We start from the raw sequence: 18,749 nt of genomic DNA, 5'->3' as shown, positions 1-18,749 counted from the left end.
TGTGAAAAGAAGAGAAGTGAAAAGCAAAGGAGAAAAGGAAAGATATAAGCATCTGAATGCAGAGTTCCAAAGAATAGCAAGAAGAGATAAGAAAGACTTCCTCAGCGATCAATGCAAAGACATAGAGGAAAACAACAGAATGGGAAAGACTAGGGATCTCTTCAAGAAAATTAGAGATACCAAAGGAACATTTCATGCAAAGATGGGCTTGATAAAGGACAGAAATGGTATGGACCTAATAGAAGCAGAAGATATTAAGAAGAGGTGGCAAGAATACACAGAAAAACTGTACAAAAAAGATATTCACAACCAAGATAATCACGATGGTGTGATCACTCATCTAGAGCCAGACATCCTGGAATGTGAAGTCAAGTGGGCCTTAGAAAGCATCACTATGAACAAAGCTAGTGGAGGTGATGGAATTTCAGTTGAGCTACTTCAAATCCTGAAAGATGATGCTGTGAAAGTGCTGCACTCAATATGCCAGCAAATTTGGAAAACTCAGCAGTGGCCACAGGACTGGAAAAGGTCAGTTTTCATTCCAATCCCAAAGAAAGGCAATGCCAAAGAATGCTCAAACTACCGCACAATTGCACTCATCTCACACGCTAGTAAAGTAATGCTCAAAATTCTCCAAGCCAGGATTCAGCAATACGTGAACTGTGAACTTCCAGATGTTCAAACTGGTTTTAGAAAAGGAAGAGGAACCAGAGACCAAATTGCCAACATCCGCTGGATCATCAATAAAGCAAGAGAGTTCCAGAAAAACATCTATTTCTGCTTTATTGACTATGCCAAATCCTTTGACTGTGTGGATCACAATAAACTGTGGAAAATTCTGAAAGAGATGGGAATATCAGAGCACCTGACCTGCCTCTTGAGAAACCTATATGCAGGTCAGGAAGCAACAGTTAGAACTGGACATGGAACAACAGACTGGTTCCAAATAGGAAAAGGAGTACATCACGGCTGTACACTGTCACCCTGCTTATTTAACTTATATGCAGAGTACATCATGAGAAACGCTGGACTGGAAGAAACACAAGCTGGAATCAAGATTGCCGGGAGAAATATCAATAACCTCAGATATGCAGATGACACCACCCTTATGGCAGAAAGTGAAAAGGAACTAAAAAGCCTCTTGATAAAAGTGAAAGAGGAGAGTGAAAAGGTTGGCTTAAAGCTCAACATTCAGAAAATGAAGATCATGGCATCTGGTCCCATCACTTCATGGGAAATAGATGGGGAAACAGTGGAAACAGTGTCAGACTTTATTTTGGGGGGCTCCAAAATCACTGCAGATGGTGACTGCAGCCATGAAATTAAAAGACGCTTACTCCTTGGAAGGAAAGTTATGACCACCCTAGATAGCATATTCAAAAGCAGAGACATTATTTTGCCGACAAAGGTCCGTCTAGTCAAGGCTATGGTTTTTCCAGTGGTCATGTATGGATGTGAGAGTTGGACTGTGAAGAAAGCTGAGAGCCGAAGAATTGATGCTTTTGAACTGTGGTGTTGGAGAACACTCTTGAGAGTCCCTTGGACTGCAAGGAGATCCAACCAGTCCATTCTAAAGGAGATCAACCCTCGGTGTTCTTTGGAAGGAATGATGCTAAAGCTGAAACTCCAGTACTTTGGCCACCTCATGCGAAGAGTTGACTCATTGGAAAAGACTCTGATGCTGGGAGGGATTGGGGGCAGGAGGAGAAGGGGACGACAGAGAATGAGATGGCTGGATGGCATCACTGACTCGATGGATGTGAGTTTGAGTGAACTCCAGGAGTTGGTGATGGACAGGGAGGCCTGGCATGCTGTGATTCATGGGGTCCCAAAGAGTCAGACACCACTGAGCGACTGAACTGAACGGAGGGGCCAGAGGTGCCAGCCCCCTCCATGTGGGTTAACTCAGTCAGACATCAGAACCCCACACGGTGTAAGGGCTATTGCTGGTCTCATGTAGCCATGAGGAAACCCAGGTTGCAGAGCTTGAGCGCTTTGCCTGACGTCACACAGGGAAGAGGGGCTGAGGCCACTGAGCCCCACTAAGGTGCCCTAAGACCCATCTGGGGTCCCCAGGGCACCCTGATTCTGGATAACTCTTCATTTGGGCATCAGCATGTCTCCACATTTGTTGAGTGCCAGAACCCCTTTCCTAGCAGAAGCACCCTGTCTGCCTTCAGCCAATCGTTCCCCCACCCCAAACAGATGAGGGACCCTTGGAGCCAGACCCGGGCCACCACCTTGTTCAGGATGTCTGGAGCTGCGAACCCATTTGGGAGGAGGGGTGGGGGGAGGAGAGATGGGGCTGGAGGAGGCAGGAAACTGCCTGTGTCTTCAGACCTCAGAGCCTTTGGAATGGACCCCGGGGACCCAGGCAGGAAGGGACCTCAAGCATGCGGCCTCTGTGTGTGTACGCACAGACACACGGAGAAGGGTTCATAGAGCTCTTCCACACTAGACTTCCGCCAACCGTGGAGCTATTCAGGAATCCCCTTGGAGATGCCAACAAGAACCCGGACCCGACACGGCCGGGCCTGGAAGCCGCCCAGACATACCTGCTCGGCCGACATTCGGCCCCGCGGCCAGCAGGGAGCAGCACGACGCTGCGCAGCGGTACCCGAGTCCAGAGAGGCGCGCTCTGCGCCCGGTTCTCCCAGGGAAACTGAGGCCGGGAGCAGCAGGCAGAAGGGGTGGGCTAACCGAGGCGTCTCACCCGCCGGCCGTCACCCCTCCTCTCCCGGCCCCACCACGCCCGGATTGTCCAGGAGCTGCCCGACCTCGGAGGTCTCCCTGCGCGACCCCGATCGAGGTCGGCGGCCGGGGTCCACGGGGCATGAGGTTTGGGCGGTCGCCGAGGCTCCGGGTCGGGGAGAGGCGGCCAGTGCGGGAGAGGTGTGTGTCTTTTATCGAAGTCCAGACATACTCCGCAGGTCCCCGGGATTCGCCCCATTATCGGAGGTGGAGACTGAGGCTGGGGGCAAGGTGGCCCCCGGAATCTGGGCCCAGATGGGGCCACGCTGTCCGCCTCGCAGTCCCAGGGCCCCGCGTGGCCCAGCGTCCCGCGACACCCCCTCCCATCCTGGTCGTGGAGAGCCTGCAGCCTCGCGTCTCACGTCGCCGCCGGGTGGCAGCATCGGCTAGCGCGCCCCAGCCGGCACACCCCCGCTCCAGCCACTGGCAGCTAGGGCTCGGCCGGACCCTCCGGTTTGCAGGGCTCCGTTTCCCATTCCGTGAAATGGGGTGACATCTGGGGGGCTGGGACGCAGAGAACACTTGGGGGTGAGGCTGCTATAGTCATGTCTCTTTTTCTGTGCCACAGTTTCCCTGCCTGTGAGGCTCTTCAGCGTCCCTCTCATCTATCTGTGAACGCTCCCTGTCTGCTGGCTCTGCTCAGCTGCACCGGCGGCCTCCGATCAGAGGCCGAGGAATGGCCCGCGTCTCGGTAGTGGCAAAGGTTTAGGGGATTTGCAAGGATTAAGAGGGGATCAGGAGCAGGGGGTCGCACAGCAGGGTGAGGGGAGCAGGGCCCTCAGTGTGGGGGCGGGTAGGCTAGGTGGGGCCCAGGCTGGCTGGAAGCGGCGCGCTGCCCCTTCCCGCGCCTGCGAGTTTCAGGCCTCTGTCGGTCCTCTGAAACTAAGTACTTCACAGTTTCATCCTTTCGCCCAAGAGACGTCCAGATCTGTACCCCCCGAGCAGGACAGGCGTCTGCCCAGGGTGGTGCTTAGGCAGAGGGCCACGGACCGGCCCTCTCCAAACAGAGCTTCAGCCAAAGGCAGGCCGTGTGCCCACCTGGGTGCCCGCTGGCCGGCACTGAGCCAAGTCAGATGCTCCAGTACGCGAGGCACCACGCTGGTTCTGACCTTGCACTCTGGGCACTGCAGAGGAGAAGGTGCAGACCGAGGAGTTCGGAGGTGATGGGGAGAGCAAGCAGGGGATCCTTGTGGTGGGAGCCTCCCACAGAGCCAAGGAACCCACCTCAGCATCCTCCCATCTGTCTCCACCACGGTGCTCAGCCAAACAGCTTCCCAGGGAGGTCATGGAGCCAGTGCCTTGCATCTGGCCAGGCCTGTCTGTCTGTCCGTTTCCTGTCCCTGCTCTCAGTAAGCGCCACCGGCAGCGGTCCTGACAGGTGTGGGGACCCGGGGGCTGGAAGAGGGGCTCTGATTGAGGTCCTCGGGGGCTGGCAGAAATGCCTGTGCGAAGGGCGTGGTCCGGGTGGACCCCAAACGGGGTAATTTCTAGGCGTAGGGGAAACGCGCCCAGAACGGGGATGGGTATGGGTGGTCTCTCCCTTCCTCCCTAGAAACTGGAAGCCCAGTGGCTACACCGCCCGATGGGGCCACTCCTGCCGGGCCTCCACTCCCACCCTCGCGGGCCCCTCCCCAGGTGTCTCTTCGGTGCAGCGCCCTCCCCGCGCACCCAACCCCCTTCTTCCCTCTTAGTCTGGGCTCAGCGATCCGAAGGGAGCCGGCCTGGGGAGGGGGTTCCGGGGGAGAGATGCGTTCGTGTGTCACGGGGAAGGGAGGAGAAAAGGGAGGGGAGAGGCCGGGAGCGAGGGAGAGAGAGCGCGCGGCGAGCGAGGAGGGCGGGCGGGAGGCGGGTCCTCCTACCTGGGGCGCGCTCGCTCGCTCGCAGCTCGCTTGCCGGGGCCGCGAGTCACCTGGGGAGGCCGACAAGTGCGGACACATTGGCCGCCGCGGCGCTCGGCGAGGCGCGCACGGCCCCAGGCGGCTGCGCCCAGCGGAGGCAGCGCCCGCCCGCTCGCCCGCCCGCCGCGCTCGGGCCCCGGCCCCCGCTGGTGCTCCCGGGGCCCCGCGGTCACTCAGCCCCGCTCCGAGGTTGCAGCCCCCGTCCCAGGTCACTCCCACAGGCGCACGCGGCGGCGGCGGCGGCCCGGGCTCACCATGGTGGCAGCGCGCGCCCAGTGCCCGCGCGTCGCCGGCCGCCGGAGCCGCAGCGCCGGCTGAGCGCTGTCCACCGAAGCCCCCCGCTCCTGCCCGTCCCTCGCCCGGCCCGCGCGTCCCCTCCGGCCGCCGCGGTCTATGGCGCAGCCCCCCTCCCTGGATCATGCACAGAAACTTTCGCAAGTGGATTTTCTACGTGTTTCTCTGCTTTGGCGTTCTCTACGTGAAGCTCGGGTGAGTAGCCCTGTGGGCAGGGGCGGGCGCCCAGGATGGGAGCAGCCGGTAGGAGCCGCCTCCAGGGGCTCCCCGCGGGGACCGGAGCGGGGCACGGGCAGCTCTCGGGGATCCCGGGCTGGCCTGTGTGTTGAACCCGCGGCCCGGCCCGGCGGAGACACCGCTGAGCCCCTTGAGCGGCGGGTACTCGCGAGGGGCGCCCGGCCCAGGGCCGGGGCAGGGAGAGCAGGACGCGCGGGCGGCCAGGCTCGCGGGTAGCGGCGAGCGTGCCCGGCGCGTACTTTCACCTGTTTGGGCTCCAGGCCCCGGGGGTGGGACGCGCCTTCCCTCCTCCGGGCTGCGCTGGGCGCGGAGCCCGGGCCGAGCGCTCGCCGCCCAGAGGGCGCGCCGGGGCGGGGGCGGGGGGCTTCGGGCTGCCGAGGGCCCCGGGCGGGAGGGGGGCGCACCCCCTAGGAGCGAGCGCGCAGGCCTGGGCACCCGCCACGGCACTTCGTCTCTATCCATCACCCGGACGTGTTGAAATTACCTTGACAACTCGTCGGGCTGGCTCGGAACGGGCCGTGCGGGCGGCCGGGCCGCCTCGGGCTCCGTCCGGGCCCCGCCCGCCCCGGACCCTCGGCCGGGCCCCCTCTCGCCGCGCTCCCCCTCGCGCGGCCCGGCGGGCGGGCGGGCGGGCGCCCGGCGGGCCGTGCTCGCTGCAGTAGCTGCTCCGAGTCGTATTTCCACATTCCTGAAGCCAGCCGAGTCCTTACCTGTTGAGCTGCGATCTCCTTTAGACGGAATCTGTCTCGGCCTCGCTCGAAGTCGGGGGCGGGGTAGGGGGCGCGCAGGATGACCGCGACGGGGGCGCAGTGTACCTCCATCGCCCGGACGCGCGCTGCGAGCCTACTGTGCGCCGCCAACGGTGGGAAGGCAGGCCGGTCCGGCGGCGGGCAAAGCCAGTGAACAGCCCCGAGGCAGGGCCGGCCGCGCCGCGGCCTCCCAGGCGGAGAGGTAGAAGCAGGCCCGAGAGCCATTTCATCCATCGCCCCTGGTCCGTCGCCTCCTCTGCCATTTTACAGATGGAGAAACCGAGGCCCTGGGGCCGGTAGGGACCGAGGCCAGTGGCCACAGAGGCAGCCTGGAGGCTCCCGCCCCAGCTTCAGTCTGCAGGCCTGGGCGGGCGTGCCTGCGGCTGCTGGTGGCTCTGTTTATCGTGGGTCTGTGTGCCGGCTGTGTCCCTGGGTGTTTGTTTATGGGTGGTGAGCGCGCAGGGCACTGACTGTACTCGGGTGGGGGCGGGGAGGAGGCGCTGTTTCCCCGACCCTCGGGGTAAGCAGCCCCTGGGATTACTCTTGCTGGGCCCTGTAAAGTAATAGGCAATCCCCTTGCGGGTCCTGCCTTCTGCTGCCTGGTCCTCAGCACCCAGGCCTTGTGGCCTTCTGGCGGCCCTGCAGGTGGGTACCTTCGCTCTTCTCGTTGTAAAGACTGGGAAACGATGGGGCAAGGGAGGCCAAGCCACTGTCCACAAGGGTGAGAGGCAGCCGGGACAGGCACCCTGACCATGCCCCTAATACCCACTCCTCAGCAGGGGGCCATCTGAAAGCACCCCTCCCCCAGCTGCGGGAAGGGCTCTGTGAACCCACCGCCACCTACCCAGCCCTGGACAGTGGAAGGAGCTGAAGGGGGTGCCCAGCCTGAGCTCCCAGAGCTGGGGCCAGGGTCCCCTCACCCCCAGTTCTTCCTGAGCCCCCCTCTCCCCTCTGGCAATGGGACTGAAGCTCTGGCTGCCCTGGACAGGATGGCAGCTGGTGTCCGTGCAGAGAACCCAGGGAGTGAGAACAGTCTGTGCGCCCTCGCACCTGTGCCAACCTCCCTGGGAGTACGTGAGACAGCCAGGCGGGGGCCCCAGCTCTATCCTCCGCGGGCACCAAGGAGCCCTGGAGGGGGGACTCCTCCCCTTGGCGTGCCCCTTAAAACATACGCTCGCCCAGTCCTGGGAGGGGCAAGAAGACCGGTCCCCATACGCCCCTGTGGAAGCACATCCAGGAAGCCAGAGAGTCACCCTGGGGTGGTCTACCAGGGGGAGGGGACTCAGCCCTGGCCCCCATGGCATCGATGGTGCCTGCGTTAGGAAGGGAGGGGGATGCACGAGATGGGGAACGGGGCAGCTGGGCCAGATGTGGTCTAAGGGGCTCGAGGACCTGAAGCCTAGTGCCCAAGGAAAGGTCTGGGGCTCCACCCCCGTCACACCTCACTGGGTGGCTTTGGGCAAGCTCTTTCACCTGCCAACTCACCTTCCCTCATCTGAAACTTGGGGTAACACTCACACCTCCTGCCCTGGGCGCTGGGAAGGTCAGTGCCTGGGTGGGGGCCTTCGCTCTGGCGGTGAAGGAGGTCCCAATCAAGTCAACCCTTTCTTGTTGCTAATGACATCACAGCCACCGCAGGCACCCGGGGACTCCTCCAGGACCACGAATCACAGGAGTGTGGGTTTTAGGTTCACAAGTGTGGGTTTTAGAGTTCCAAGTAAATATCTGAGATCGTGTATATTGGAGGGACTACTCCGTGATCACAGCCGCCTCCCCCAGCCTGTACCCCCATGTTTTTCAATGTTCAGGGAAGCTTCCCTCACCCCCACCTCGACATGTGTGTTGTGTGTGTGCACACACACACACGTGCCCCACAGCCCCGATGCCAGTGCAGACGTGCAGCCCTGGGGAGCCTCTGGGCTGGCAAGAGGGGAGAGCTCAGCCCCTGGAATCCTTTTGCTGATCGCGGCCCCACGAGTAGACGTGCCTTGGATTTCGGGCAATTTCAAAACAAATGGCTCTGAACAACCTGTAGGATGCTGCCCTGGAGGAAGCCAAGCCGGGGCTGGACCGAGCCACCTGGGGTCCAGGCACCCTCTGCCCCTGGAACTGGGGTCATGAAGTCCCAGGAGCAACCTTGCTCCCTGCCCTCCCCATGCTCTTGGGGTTCAGGGGGTTCAGGAGAGGCAGAAAGGCCCAGAGGGATGAAGGTCGAGGCGGCGGCCCCTCCTCCTGGGTGTTAGGGACAAGTCTCCATGCCAGCTCTAGAAGCCAGGAAACCTACTCCCTCTGGGACCGCCGGCCCCACGCACAGGCCCCTCTTTTCTTGTCCTTGTCCCTCTTTGTGCCTTAACTGCTGCTTAAAGGATCTACACCGTATAGAGAGACATTCGTATGCAGCTCCGGGTGGGCAGACGAAAGGAGATGGGACTCAAAACCAGCTTTTTGTTTGGGGCTTAAAAAAAAAAAAAAACACTGGAAGTTCAGAAAAGGGTGTTCTCCTGGGTTGGCTCCACCCCACACCTGTCCCAACCAACCCCTAAGAGGAGGGCAAAAGAGTGAGGTAGAGGAAGCCAGGGTTGGGGGCTTCTGTGCACTTGTTTGGCGGTGTGTTTCCATTGTCAGGCTTTCCAAAGAGGCTCGGAGGCCGGAGCCTGCAGAGATACCGGTGCGCTGGTGCACAGGTGAGCCCTACCACGCTGGGCCCGGTTGGCCATGGCAGTGAGCGTCTGCGACCCACAGCCAGTCTCCCCAGACCCAGGGGCGCACGCAGGCAGAGGCGCAGCGAACACAGTGCATTTGGGCGCACACACCTGCACCCTCACAGACGCGCCCACGCCGCCGCAGGCACGCACAGGCATATGCAGGCACGTGCATGCACACAGGAGCACAGAGCCTCGCACAACACCCCAGAGGAGCGCACGCCCCCGCGCGGTTAGCCCGCCGTGCCTGCCCCCCAGCTGCACCCTCCAGCGCGGACCAGAGCGGTGGGGCTCGCCGAAGTCGGTGGGGAAGCTGTCCGAGCCAGGGTGGTTTGGGCAAGCCCTGGAGGCGGCTCCCGCCGCACGCTTCGGTCAGCCTCCCCTTTAAAAAAACCCGCCCGCGGAGGAGGCGGATGTAGGGGTGGCCCGTCCAATGGCAGCTGGGCGCCTCAGGAGACTTGAAGACGTGAGGCTGAGCGAGCGACAGAGCTGGTTCCGACCGATCGACGGACGGAGGGCCGGACGGCGGCCGAGGCGCACCCACCGCCCACGGCCCGCGCCCCCACCGGGCCCTCCAGCCTCAGCGCGCGCGGCAGCCCCAGCCCCGGCGAGATGCGAGGCCCTGGAGGCGGGGCACGGGCGACCGCTGCGCCGGGGCCCGCGCGCTCGGGTCCCTAGCGCCCCGTTCCGCCGCCCTGCCTTGGGGAGGGTCGCGGAGACCCCGGCCCCAGCCGGCCCCCGCGCTCTGCCCGCGGGGCCTGCGCGGCCCCCCCGGGAGCGCCGGCCCACCATGCTCCTGCTGTCGCCGCGCAGCGCGCTGCTCTCCGTGTACTGCCCGCAGCTCTTTCTCATCCTGTCCAGCGGCAGCTACCTGTGAGTGCCGCGGGCCGCACGCGGGGCGGGCGGGCGGGCCCCCCTCCTGGGCTTCCGGCGGCGGAGCTGGGCTCGCGGGGAACGCCGCGGTGAGGTCCCGGGGCGGGGCGCCGGGTTCCCGGCACGCGCGGGAGCCGAGATACTTTGGGTCTCCTCGCCGGGCTCAGCCGCCAAGGTTGAGGAACTGGGGCGGGGGGCGGCTGAGGCAGTGAGAGGTTCTGGCTTTGAGGTCAGAGAAAGGGCTGCTCGCTGGAGGCCTGACGGCGCCGGTAGACCGACTGCGCGCACCGAGCGCGAGGTCCGGAGGGCGCGCGGGCAGCGTGAAGATGCCCGGCGCGTCCCAGCCAAAGTCCTGGACCATCAAGGTCCCCCTCCTAGATAAACCCACGCGGCCCGCACGGCCGTGCTACCCTCGGGAGAGCCGAACGCACACGCCCGCTGCACCGCGTGCACACTGGCGCACACGTGCACAGCGCGTCCCACCAGACAGCACCCAAGCTGTCCCCCGAGTTTTCCGAGGTTTCACGCGGCTTCCTGCCGCGCCGAGCGGCCGGAACTTCACCAGGGGCGAGGCGGGGCGCGCAGTGCCCGCGCGCGGCCGGCCGAGGTGCGCCCGGCTGTCCCGGGCAAGGCAGCGAGAGGCGCGTGGGCCCGCGTGCGCGTCGGGCCGGGCAGCGCCCGCCGAGCTCGGGGAAGCTCCGGGCAGGGCCCGACCGGGCCCAGGGAGCGGAGGGGCGCGTCGGCGCAGCGGTGGCTTCGCCGGATTCTCTAATGGGACGCATATGCCCTGGCCTCCGATTTTAAAAAGACGTTTGATTTATGGAACCGCCGTTTGGGGGAACTGAAGCTGGATGCTACTGATTAAACCTCAGGGCCAGTGCTGCCTCCCCTCCCCCTCCCTCTCCTTTACACGCGGGCCACGTCCGGGGTCGCCTAACGCGGCCGGAGGGGGCAGCCGCTGCCTTCCCGCTCCGTGTGCCACCCCCGCCCCCCGCGCGGCCGCAGTCCTAATAAATCGCCGCTCCCCCACCCCCTTTTAATAGAGACGCAGCCAATTTCTCCTCCAGCTCCTAGGAAATTACTATCCTACCAGTTTTCCTTCTATAAATAGTCGCGCATCTTGAAACAAAAGTTCGCAACCGCAGCCAGATGCTGCGAGGCCCGCGGTTTCCCGGGCTGTGGGACATAATTACAAGGTCCCGGCGCAGAGAGCGCTCCAGGCCCGGCGGGCAGCCCCGGCTGGCTGCGGAGGCATCGCCTGGAGCAGGGAGGGGGGCAGGCCGCCCTGGGCAGGGCGCAGAGCCGGGTGGGGACCTCCTGATCGTCGGGGGCTCAGGCTAGCAAAGTGCCAGGCTAGAGAGTCCTGCTTTTGGCGTCCCTCCGGGGTTAGGGGTGAACTCGGGGAGGTCTTGAAATCTCAGGCCCTGGTTCTTAGAGGTGGGAGGTGGAGACGGCTCCTGCTCCCCAGAACCCCCAGCAAGTCTGTCTTAAGCCTTGCTGGAGAATCAGCAGCTACTCTGCTTAACAGATCACTTTCGGGGCCAGCTGGCTGAGGTCTGGCATTGATGGGGCGGTGGTGTCCAGGGATGGGAAACCAGGAGTCCTCCCAGGGTGGTTTGGAGCAAGAAGCCGGGAGGAGGGGGGGTTGATCTTCGGTCTCAGGAGCTGATGAGAGTGGGGTGCCCAGGCCGCAGCTGAGGGGCTCAGGGGCAGGTGGTGGCCAGTGTACCTCCACGGACCCAGAGTTTTCCGCTCTGGCACCCCAGATCCAGGCCTGCAGTGACGACCATCTGTGCCCACAGAGGCTCGGTCCACACACTTCAGAGTGTGCGCTGCCAGCTTTGTTGGCGGAAATTCTCCTCCGTTGACAGCTTTCCGGAACGTTCCTGGGCTAGTGCTGGGGTCTGGGGTGGGTGGTGGGGGGGAGGGCAGTCAGACAGACTCTGCCCCCTACCCTGCCTTCAGCACCCCCGCCCCAGTGGCGTGCTGGTCTTCAGCACCGGGGTGGGGGGGCGGGGGGGTTGCTGAAGCAGAAACTAACTCCAGGGTTCCCAAGAGTGAGCCAGGGAGGCTCCTGCATCTCTGGGGTTTCCCCACCTGCTGGTGGGCACTGGGCTGACTTGGATTAGGGTTAGGAGTGTGAGGCTCCACGGGGTGGGAGCAGGGCCTCAGTAATGCAAACGAAGATGAGTATGTGAGAAGCCGCTGCAGGGTGTCTATGAGCCCTGGCCTGAATGCAGGTGAGGCTGCAGGTGAGGCGCCCCGGTGCAAAGTGCTTCCATCAGTGTTGAGGGTCAGCTGTAAGGTTAGCTCTGCGGGATCTGCGGATGCCAGGGGCAGGAGGGGCCCTGGGCGGAGGCGTCTTTCTGCTCCAGAGAACTTTCCAGAAGGCATCCATGGCTGGGATCACAAGCACTGGCGGACAATTGATCCTGCCCCTTTCATCTGGGCTGCTCTCCCAGCTCCCCGTCCCGGGCTGTGGTCCGCGCACAGCGAATCCCAGATGCATGCCTGGGCCGCTGCCACTGATCTGGTCGGACGGGTGTGCTGGCCTGGAAGAGCCCTGAGCCCCTGCCGGACTCTGAGCTCGGCCCGGCTGGCCAACCAGGCAGCTGCCTCTCTCCCGTGTCATCAGGACAGGCACTCTCGGGGCCCATGGGGGTCCCCAGGGCCTCTGGGAGGGCAGGTGGGAGACCCCAGGCCGAGGGGAGGGCCCACAGCGCCCGGCTGGCTGGCAGGGGGGCCCGGCCGAGGCCTCGTGCCAGGACGAGGCTGGCCCGCCATCCCAGGCAGGTCCCTGCGGCCTCGGCCTCCTGCTCCCAGATGCGGGGGTTGGCTGCAGCGATCCCCCCAGACCTTCCGGTAGGAGTTTCTCATGATGACCGCCCGCTCTGGGGAGCCGGGTGAGTCATGGTGACGGGGCAATTACTCACCGACCACCTGGCTGCGGGGGGTGAGGGGCGCTCACCGCTGCCTTGCCAAACTGGCCTCTTCCCGGCTCTGCCGCTGTGGCTTTACTGGTGGTGCCAACCGCAGGCCCAGAGGCCCTGTGGGCATGACCCTGGGGGGTGGGGGTTGCTGAATCAGGCCCACTCCCGGGGCATCACCAGCCCAGGCAGGGGCAGAAGGGGGCCACGGGTTCAGGAGGAGCAGCTCTCAGCCAGGGAGACCGTGTCTGTCCAGGTGCAGGAGGAACGCCGCTGGGTGGCCTCTGGGCCTCAGTCTGCTTGTTGCCGTCGGTCGCTTCTCAGGCTCAGGTCAGGCCCAAACGCCACTGGAATTCAAAAGTACCTGTGACTCTGGAGAAGGGTGTGCACACAAGCAGTGGGAGCCGGGGGTCCCGATGAAATCTCAGCCCCCAAGGGACCCCAGCTCACGATACACAGATAGAGGCGCTTTGATCGCAGAGAACTTCAAGACACTGATGACGTGTGCGTGAGGCTCTGCAGCCACGACAGGGGGAGCGTGCATTTCGACATGGCTCCTTTGACCCCCTGTGTGTGGGGTGGAGGGTTGGCAGGGGAAGGTGGGTCTCCCACGTGCTTCCTCCTATGGCCGCATTAGGCCCTTCAGCGGTGTACTGAGGCCCGCAGGAGAAGGGCCCATTTTCTGACTAGCTGTCCCTGTTGATCCTTATGAGACCAAGGGGCCTGATGGTGACCCAGATACCAGGCTCACAGCTCTATTATTGCCTGGGTGCATCCCGTAACCTCAGCTATGTCCTCTGTACAGTGAGGGGCAGGGGAACATTAACTCAGAGGAGTGTAAGAATTCAACAAGCAAATGCAGGGATGTGCTCAGCTGGGTATCTGGTATATAGTTAGTGCTCAGAAGATGGGGCCATTTGCAGTTATTAGGAGCAGAGAGGCTGGCCACCCGTGACAGAGGGGAGCCCTGTGGCTGTAATTGTTCAGGAGAGAGTAATGAACTCTTTAGGGTATCTCTGAGGGCTTCCCGGAGCAGGTGACATGTAGACAGAGTTTTGACGGATGGATAGGAGTTGCCCGGACTAAACAGGAGCATGAGAGAGACTCCCAGAAGGAACAGTACTCACTGTCAAACACATTCACCCCGGGTTTCTCTCGAGGGAGCCTCACGGCGACCTCCTGAGGTGGGAAGACACAAATGCCAGGGTCCAGTAGAGAGACCCTTTGCTGAGGCCACCCATGCCCCAGGATGACAGTCCTGCCAGCTCTAGTCCAATAGGGAGAGGAGCCCGGCAGCTCTGGGCCCAGGCTGAGCCGCTGCTGGGGTGCTCTGGAGCAGGGGTGGGGGTGGGGAATGAGGGTCTTGACTGCGGAGAGGTGGGCACCCTGTCAGCTCAGGATCAGGGTCCCCAGAACAGACTATTCCGTGCGGCCTGAGGGCAGCCCCTCACCTCGTGGGCCCCCGCCCCTCCCCGGGGCTGATAGTGGGGCTTAAGCTGACTCTTGAGGCCTCCAAGTTGCAAGGCCCTGGGTCCGGCTCAGATAGGGCTCCGCTCCCCTCCACACCCCCCCCCCCCCAGCAAGGGGACGGGAGCCCGGCGCCCTCCCTTGTCAGATGAAACCCGGGCCCAGGGCTCCCTCAGCCTGATGAAAGGGTCATTGTGTGGCGCGGGCCGCCCGCTGGCCAAGGACAAAACCAGCATTTGTCCTCCTTCCCTGGCTCGGGGTGGGGGCCTCCCCCCAGGCTGACCGGCGGGAGAGGGGGGTGGGCACAGGTGCGCGCTCTTCCCTCTCCCCATCTTCCCCATCTCCCTCACGGAGGAGCCGCTGCAGTCGCCCAGGCACCCCCTCCCAGTCTGGCCTCCCACCCAGAGCATCCACGGCTTCTGGGCCAGCCCCACGGTTGGCAGGGAGGCAGTGAGCTCTCTGGCCCTGGAGGCATACAAGCAGATGCGGGAGGGAGGCTCAGGGATGACGGGGAGAGGCCAAGCAGATGCGGGAGGGAGGCTCAGGGATGACGAGGAGAGGCCAAGCAGATGCGGGAGGAAGGCTCAGGGATGACGGGGAGAGGCCAAGCAGATGCGGGAGGGAGGCTCAGGGATGACGGGGAGAGGCCAAGAAGATGCGGGAGGGAGGCTCAGGGATGACGGAGAGAGGCCAAGCAGATGCGGGAGGGAGGCTCAGGGATGACGGGGAGAGGCCTCGCCCGGAAGGAAGCCAGCACTCCTGGTCCTCCGTGCAAGGCAGCCACGTGGCATGGCCGACCTGCTCTGTGGATGGGCTGCTGAGGCCCCCGGCAGGTCATCTCACAGCCTCAGCAGCAGAGCACCGACCAGGCTTGGCACCCTGCCCACCGAAGCCTCGCCCAGCCTTGGGCTGGAGCAGGTGGCCTCTGAGGCGCCCGGGACCCCAGAAGAGCTCGGCCTGAGGCTGTGAGTGGAAGACACTGCAATTCTGCAGTAGCCACTGCAGCCGCAGACCCTAAAGCCTGACAGCTGCCCAGAGCAGGCCCCGGGGGACTTGGCCCTGCCCAGCAAACAGCTCCCCCGCATCAACAGAAAAAGCCCAAGTCAGCAGTCCTGGTGGTCCCAGCCCAGTGACACCTGTGGGCTTTCATCCCTTTCTGGAGCCACTTACCAAGGCCACCCCTGCTCCCGACCCTTCCCCACGTGCCTCCTGGGCCAGAGGTATTCCTTGTGCTGGAAAGCCCCAGTGCCACGCCCACTGGAGCCATGAAGGGGCCACACCCTGGTAGGAGTCTGGGTGGGGGCTGGGTTCGCCCTCCCATGGCACCTGGCAGTGTTGCCAAGGCTGCTGAGGGGTCCAGAGCCGGGACGTAGGCCCTCAGTGAACCAAGCTGCAAAACAAATGAAAAATGCTTTTGAATGGGAATTCCTTCATCACCTGCTCCGTGGGCCCCTGACTGGGGACCAGGGCTTCGCATTCCGCTTCTGCGGGACCAGGGCTCCTCGGAAAGGCTTACTCTCACATCTGGGGTCTGCTCTGAATCTGTTTCCTCCTGGCCTGCCAGAAAGGGGAGCTAGGAAAGGCCCCCCACTTGGAGAAACCTGAAGGTTAGAGCTCAGAGTAACTCTCTAGGTCATGCTCAGTGGGGCTGAGCCCAGACTGAAGCTGAATCTGCTTGACTCTTGGGCTTCCCTGGTGGCTCAGCTGGTACAGAACCTGCCTGCCAGTGCAGGGGATGCAAGAGACCCCGGTTCAAGCCCTGGGTTGGGAAGACTCCTTGGAGAAGGAAATGGCAACCCACTCCAGGACTCTTGCCTGGAAAATCCCCATGAACAAAGGAGCCTGGGGGGCTACAGCCCATGGGATTACAAAGAGCCAGACACGACTGAGCATACACACACACCTTGCCTGACTCTTAGGTTCTGTGCTGCCTCTCAAGGCGTCCTGCTCATGTAGGCTTCCTGCCTGCCACAAACTCCCCTACCCACCAATTCCCTGCCTGTAACCTCACATGAGTGGAGAAACCAGCTAACCCAGCTGGCTAGCACTGTCCGCTGACCAGGAGTCCTGAGAGTCCGAGTGAGGGCTGCCTTAGATTTGGGGCCAGCGGGGACGCTTTCCCAGTGGGTGCGGGGAACCAAGAAGGCCTGTTTCCTGCCCTGGGTCTCTCCCTGCCTTGGGGCCCCAACCTTTCTCCTCTGAGACCAGCTTGAGCAGAGAGGAGGTGGCCCTAGCTTGCCAGCTTGTGACCTCTGTTGGGTCAGCATGTGTACGGTGCCCTGTGCCATGGACTTGAGGCAGCCTTGTGGGCAACCCTGCCTCCTTCTGGACTTCAGTTTCTCCCTCCAGGTGATGGGGCTAGATGCTCAGGGACCACCCCGCCCCCTCCAGCCCTCCCGCCACCAGCTGGCGGACTTCCAGCATTGCTAGCTCACTCTGCACACCAATATCGCCCATTCAGCCCCTGTGCCAGGGGAACAAGACTGGCTGCGTTGCTGTTGTTCAGTCACTCAGTCGTGTCCGATGCTTTGCGACCCCATGGACTGCAGCACACCGGGTTTCCCTGTCCTTTGCTATCACCTGGAGCTTGCTCAAACTCATGTCTGTTGAGTCAATGATGCCATTCAACCATCTCATCCTCTGTTGTCCCCTTCTCCTCCTGCCCGAAGTATTTCCCAGCATCAGGGTCTTTTCCAATGAGTCAGCTCTTCGCATCAGATGGCCAAAGTACTGGAGTCTCAGCTTCAGCATCAGTCCTTCCAATGAATATTCAGGGTTGATTTCCTTTAGGATGGACTGGTTGGATCTCCTTGCAGTCCAAGGGAGTCTCAAGAGTCTTCACCACAGTTCGAAAGGATCAATTCTTCAGCGCCCCGCCTTCTTTATGGTCCAACTCTCACATCCATACATGACTACTGGAAAAACCATAGCTTTGACTATACTGGTCACATGCACGGCTGTAATTGGGAAGCTCACTTCCTTCTCCATCACTGAGCCAAGCCCTGTGGTACCCACAGCAGGAGCCCTAATCCATCAACAGTGATGGTAGACCAGAAGGTGACCTCTGACCTGGGTCCTAGAGAATGTGCCAGAGAGGAGAATGGTGTCTGTGGCAGCAAGATGGCTGGGAGAGGGGGGTGGGGGCCTGGGGGGCGTGGATGGCGAGGAGGTGGCCCTGATTAGAGTGGGGTGGGGCAGTGGGGGGCGAGGGCTGCGTGGAGGCAGGGCAGGGGGCCCCAGGCCCGGGGAGCTGCAGGGCAGGCGTGAACTGCTTTCTTCTGAGCTAAGGGAAGACCCTGGGTGCAGAGTGACCGGTCGGGGAGGGGAGGAGGCTGGTCCGGCCAGCCTCAGAGGGAGGGGTGCCCGGGGGAGGCGGATCGGCAGGGCTGCTGGGAGGCCAAGTGTGGGAGGGGAGCCCTGTCAGCACCCAGCCTCCGAGAGGCCAGGCCTGTGGTTGTGGGATTGACCGCTGGTCCCCCAGCGCCTAGCGCAGCACTCGGCTCTCAGCTGGTTCCCAGTACACACAGGTCGGATGGCCCAATGGCGGCTTGCGTGTCTGGGGCCCAGCAAAGCCCACGGACCTGGTCAAGGCCCCCTGCCCAGCAGGGGCAGAGGCCTCCCGGCCCCAGGTGTGTTGGCACAGGTGGCCCAGGGGGTCGCCGGGGGCTGGATGACAGCCAGGCTCCCCAGACTCCCATCTTCCCAGGGTGACTGGCAGGAGACCCGGGAGTTTCCGGGGGCTGCTGACACCCCCCTGCAGAAGCAGCCAGATCCGTCCCCTCGCTGCGCCCATCCTCCCGGGCCTGTCCTGCGTCCCCTGTCCCCGGCTGCCCCGGGTCAGCTCTGCGGCAGGCAAAGTGCTGGCTTGGCGGCCCCCACAAACCATGTCCCTGGCCCCGCCCTGGCAGGGTCCTCTCCTCTCATGGTACCGCCGCCCCCGGGGAGTGGAGCTTGGGGTCCTGCCTGCCCAGGTTCCCATGGTGACCCTCCTGAGCCTCGGGTCCACGGACTGGGCTGGGATGGCGGTGGCCTGGGGGGTGCCCAGGTCGTGTGCCCAGGGGTTGGCCGGGCCAGGAGCCCAGGGCTGGCGGTGAAGCTGGTGTCAGCTGCCTTGGGCTCGGCCACTCCCTCTGTTCCCAGGGGTTCAGAGCACACAGGGACTCTGGGTTCATCTCCCAGGGCCCAGGGGACCCCGGGGACAGCGGCCTGGAGATGCCAGCCCAGGGCTGTGTGGTCAGGCAGGGCTTCGTTCCTGGCCGCAGCTCCCGGAGGGGCTGTGTAAGGGACCGTGCCCTCCCTGCCCCCTCCCCCTCCCCAACCCCTGTGGGAAAAGGAAGCCATTTCCTTCCATGTGGCTCCAAGAGCAGGCAGGGGCTGAGGGCTGATGACCGCAGTGGCTGGGGGGGTCCCCCTGGACGTCTAGCTTCTGCCCCAGCAGTGGGCATAGGAGGGAAGGCTCCCCCCGGGGCCACCCCATGCTTGCTGCTCAGCCTGGTGACTTCTGGAGACTTCTGGCGGGAGGGGTGGGGCAGGAGAAGATGGCAGGAGCTGAAGGATGCTGAAGGGATAGGCAGGGCCTGGGGCCAAGCCAGTAGTGGGGAAAAGGCTGCAAGCCCACTCTTGGCTCCCAGACCAAATCCCTTCCAGGTGGCTGGGCGGCTGGGGCCAAGGTCCTGCCCCCTCCTTTAACCCAGGGCGGGCTGCAGGAGACAGGGCTGGTGCTGAGGACCCCGGCCACCTGGGTCAAGCCCTGGGCAGCCCTGAGCTCGGGGAGGTGTCCTGAGGGGGCTGGCCCCGGAAGTTGTTCAGGGCAGTTGTTCGGGTCACTACAGCCAGGCCGCCAGGGTTGGA

At 63.1% G+C, this 18,749-nt stretch overlaps 1 protein-coding gene across 4 annotated transcripts in view; it reads left to right on the top strand.

The window, feature by feature from the left end:
* The first annotated feature begins 4,653 nt into the window (after positions 1 to 4,653).
* WNT7B (Wnt family member 7B) overlaps positions 4,654 to 18,749 on the top strand; it is a 54,534-nt gene continuing 40,438 nt past the window's right edge. For 2 of the 4 annotated variants that reach the window (XM_086404293.1, XM_086404294.1), the window contains exon 1: positions 4,654 to 5,138. In XM_086404293.1, the coding sequence (XP_086260419.1) occupies positions 5,043 to 5,138 (96 nt within the window). In that variant the 5' untranslated portion in view covers positions 4,654 to 5,042. Of the gene's footprint in view, positions 5,139 to 9,112; positions 9,505 to 18,749 lie in introns of those variants that run through there. The other 2 variants (XM_086404296.1, XM_086404297.1) reach the window with 2 other exon arrangements.

This window comes from Bos grunniens, chromosome 5 (genome assembly GCF_055505025.1).
Source record: "Bos grunniens cultivar Pamir isolate PY7600 chromosome 5, Bosgru_T2T1.0, whole genome shotgun sequence".
Lineage (NCBI taxonomy): Eukaryota > Metazoa > Chordata > Mammalia > Artiodactyla > Bovidae > Bos > Bos grunniens.
This window is presented reverse-complemented; position numbering and strand designations above follow the sequence as displayed.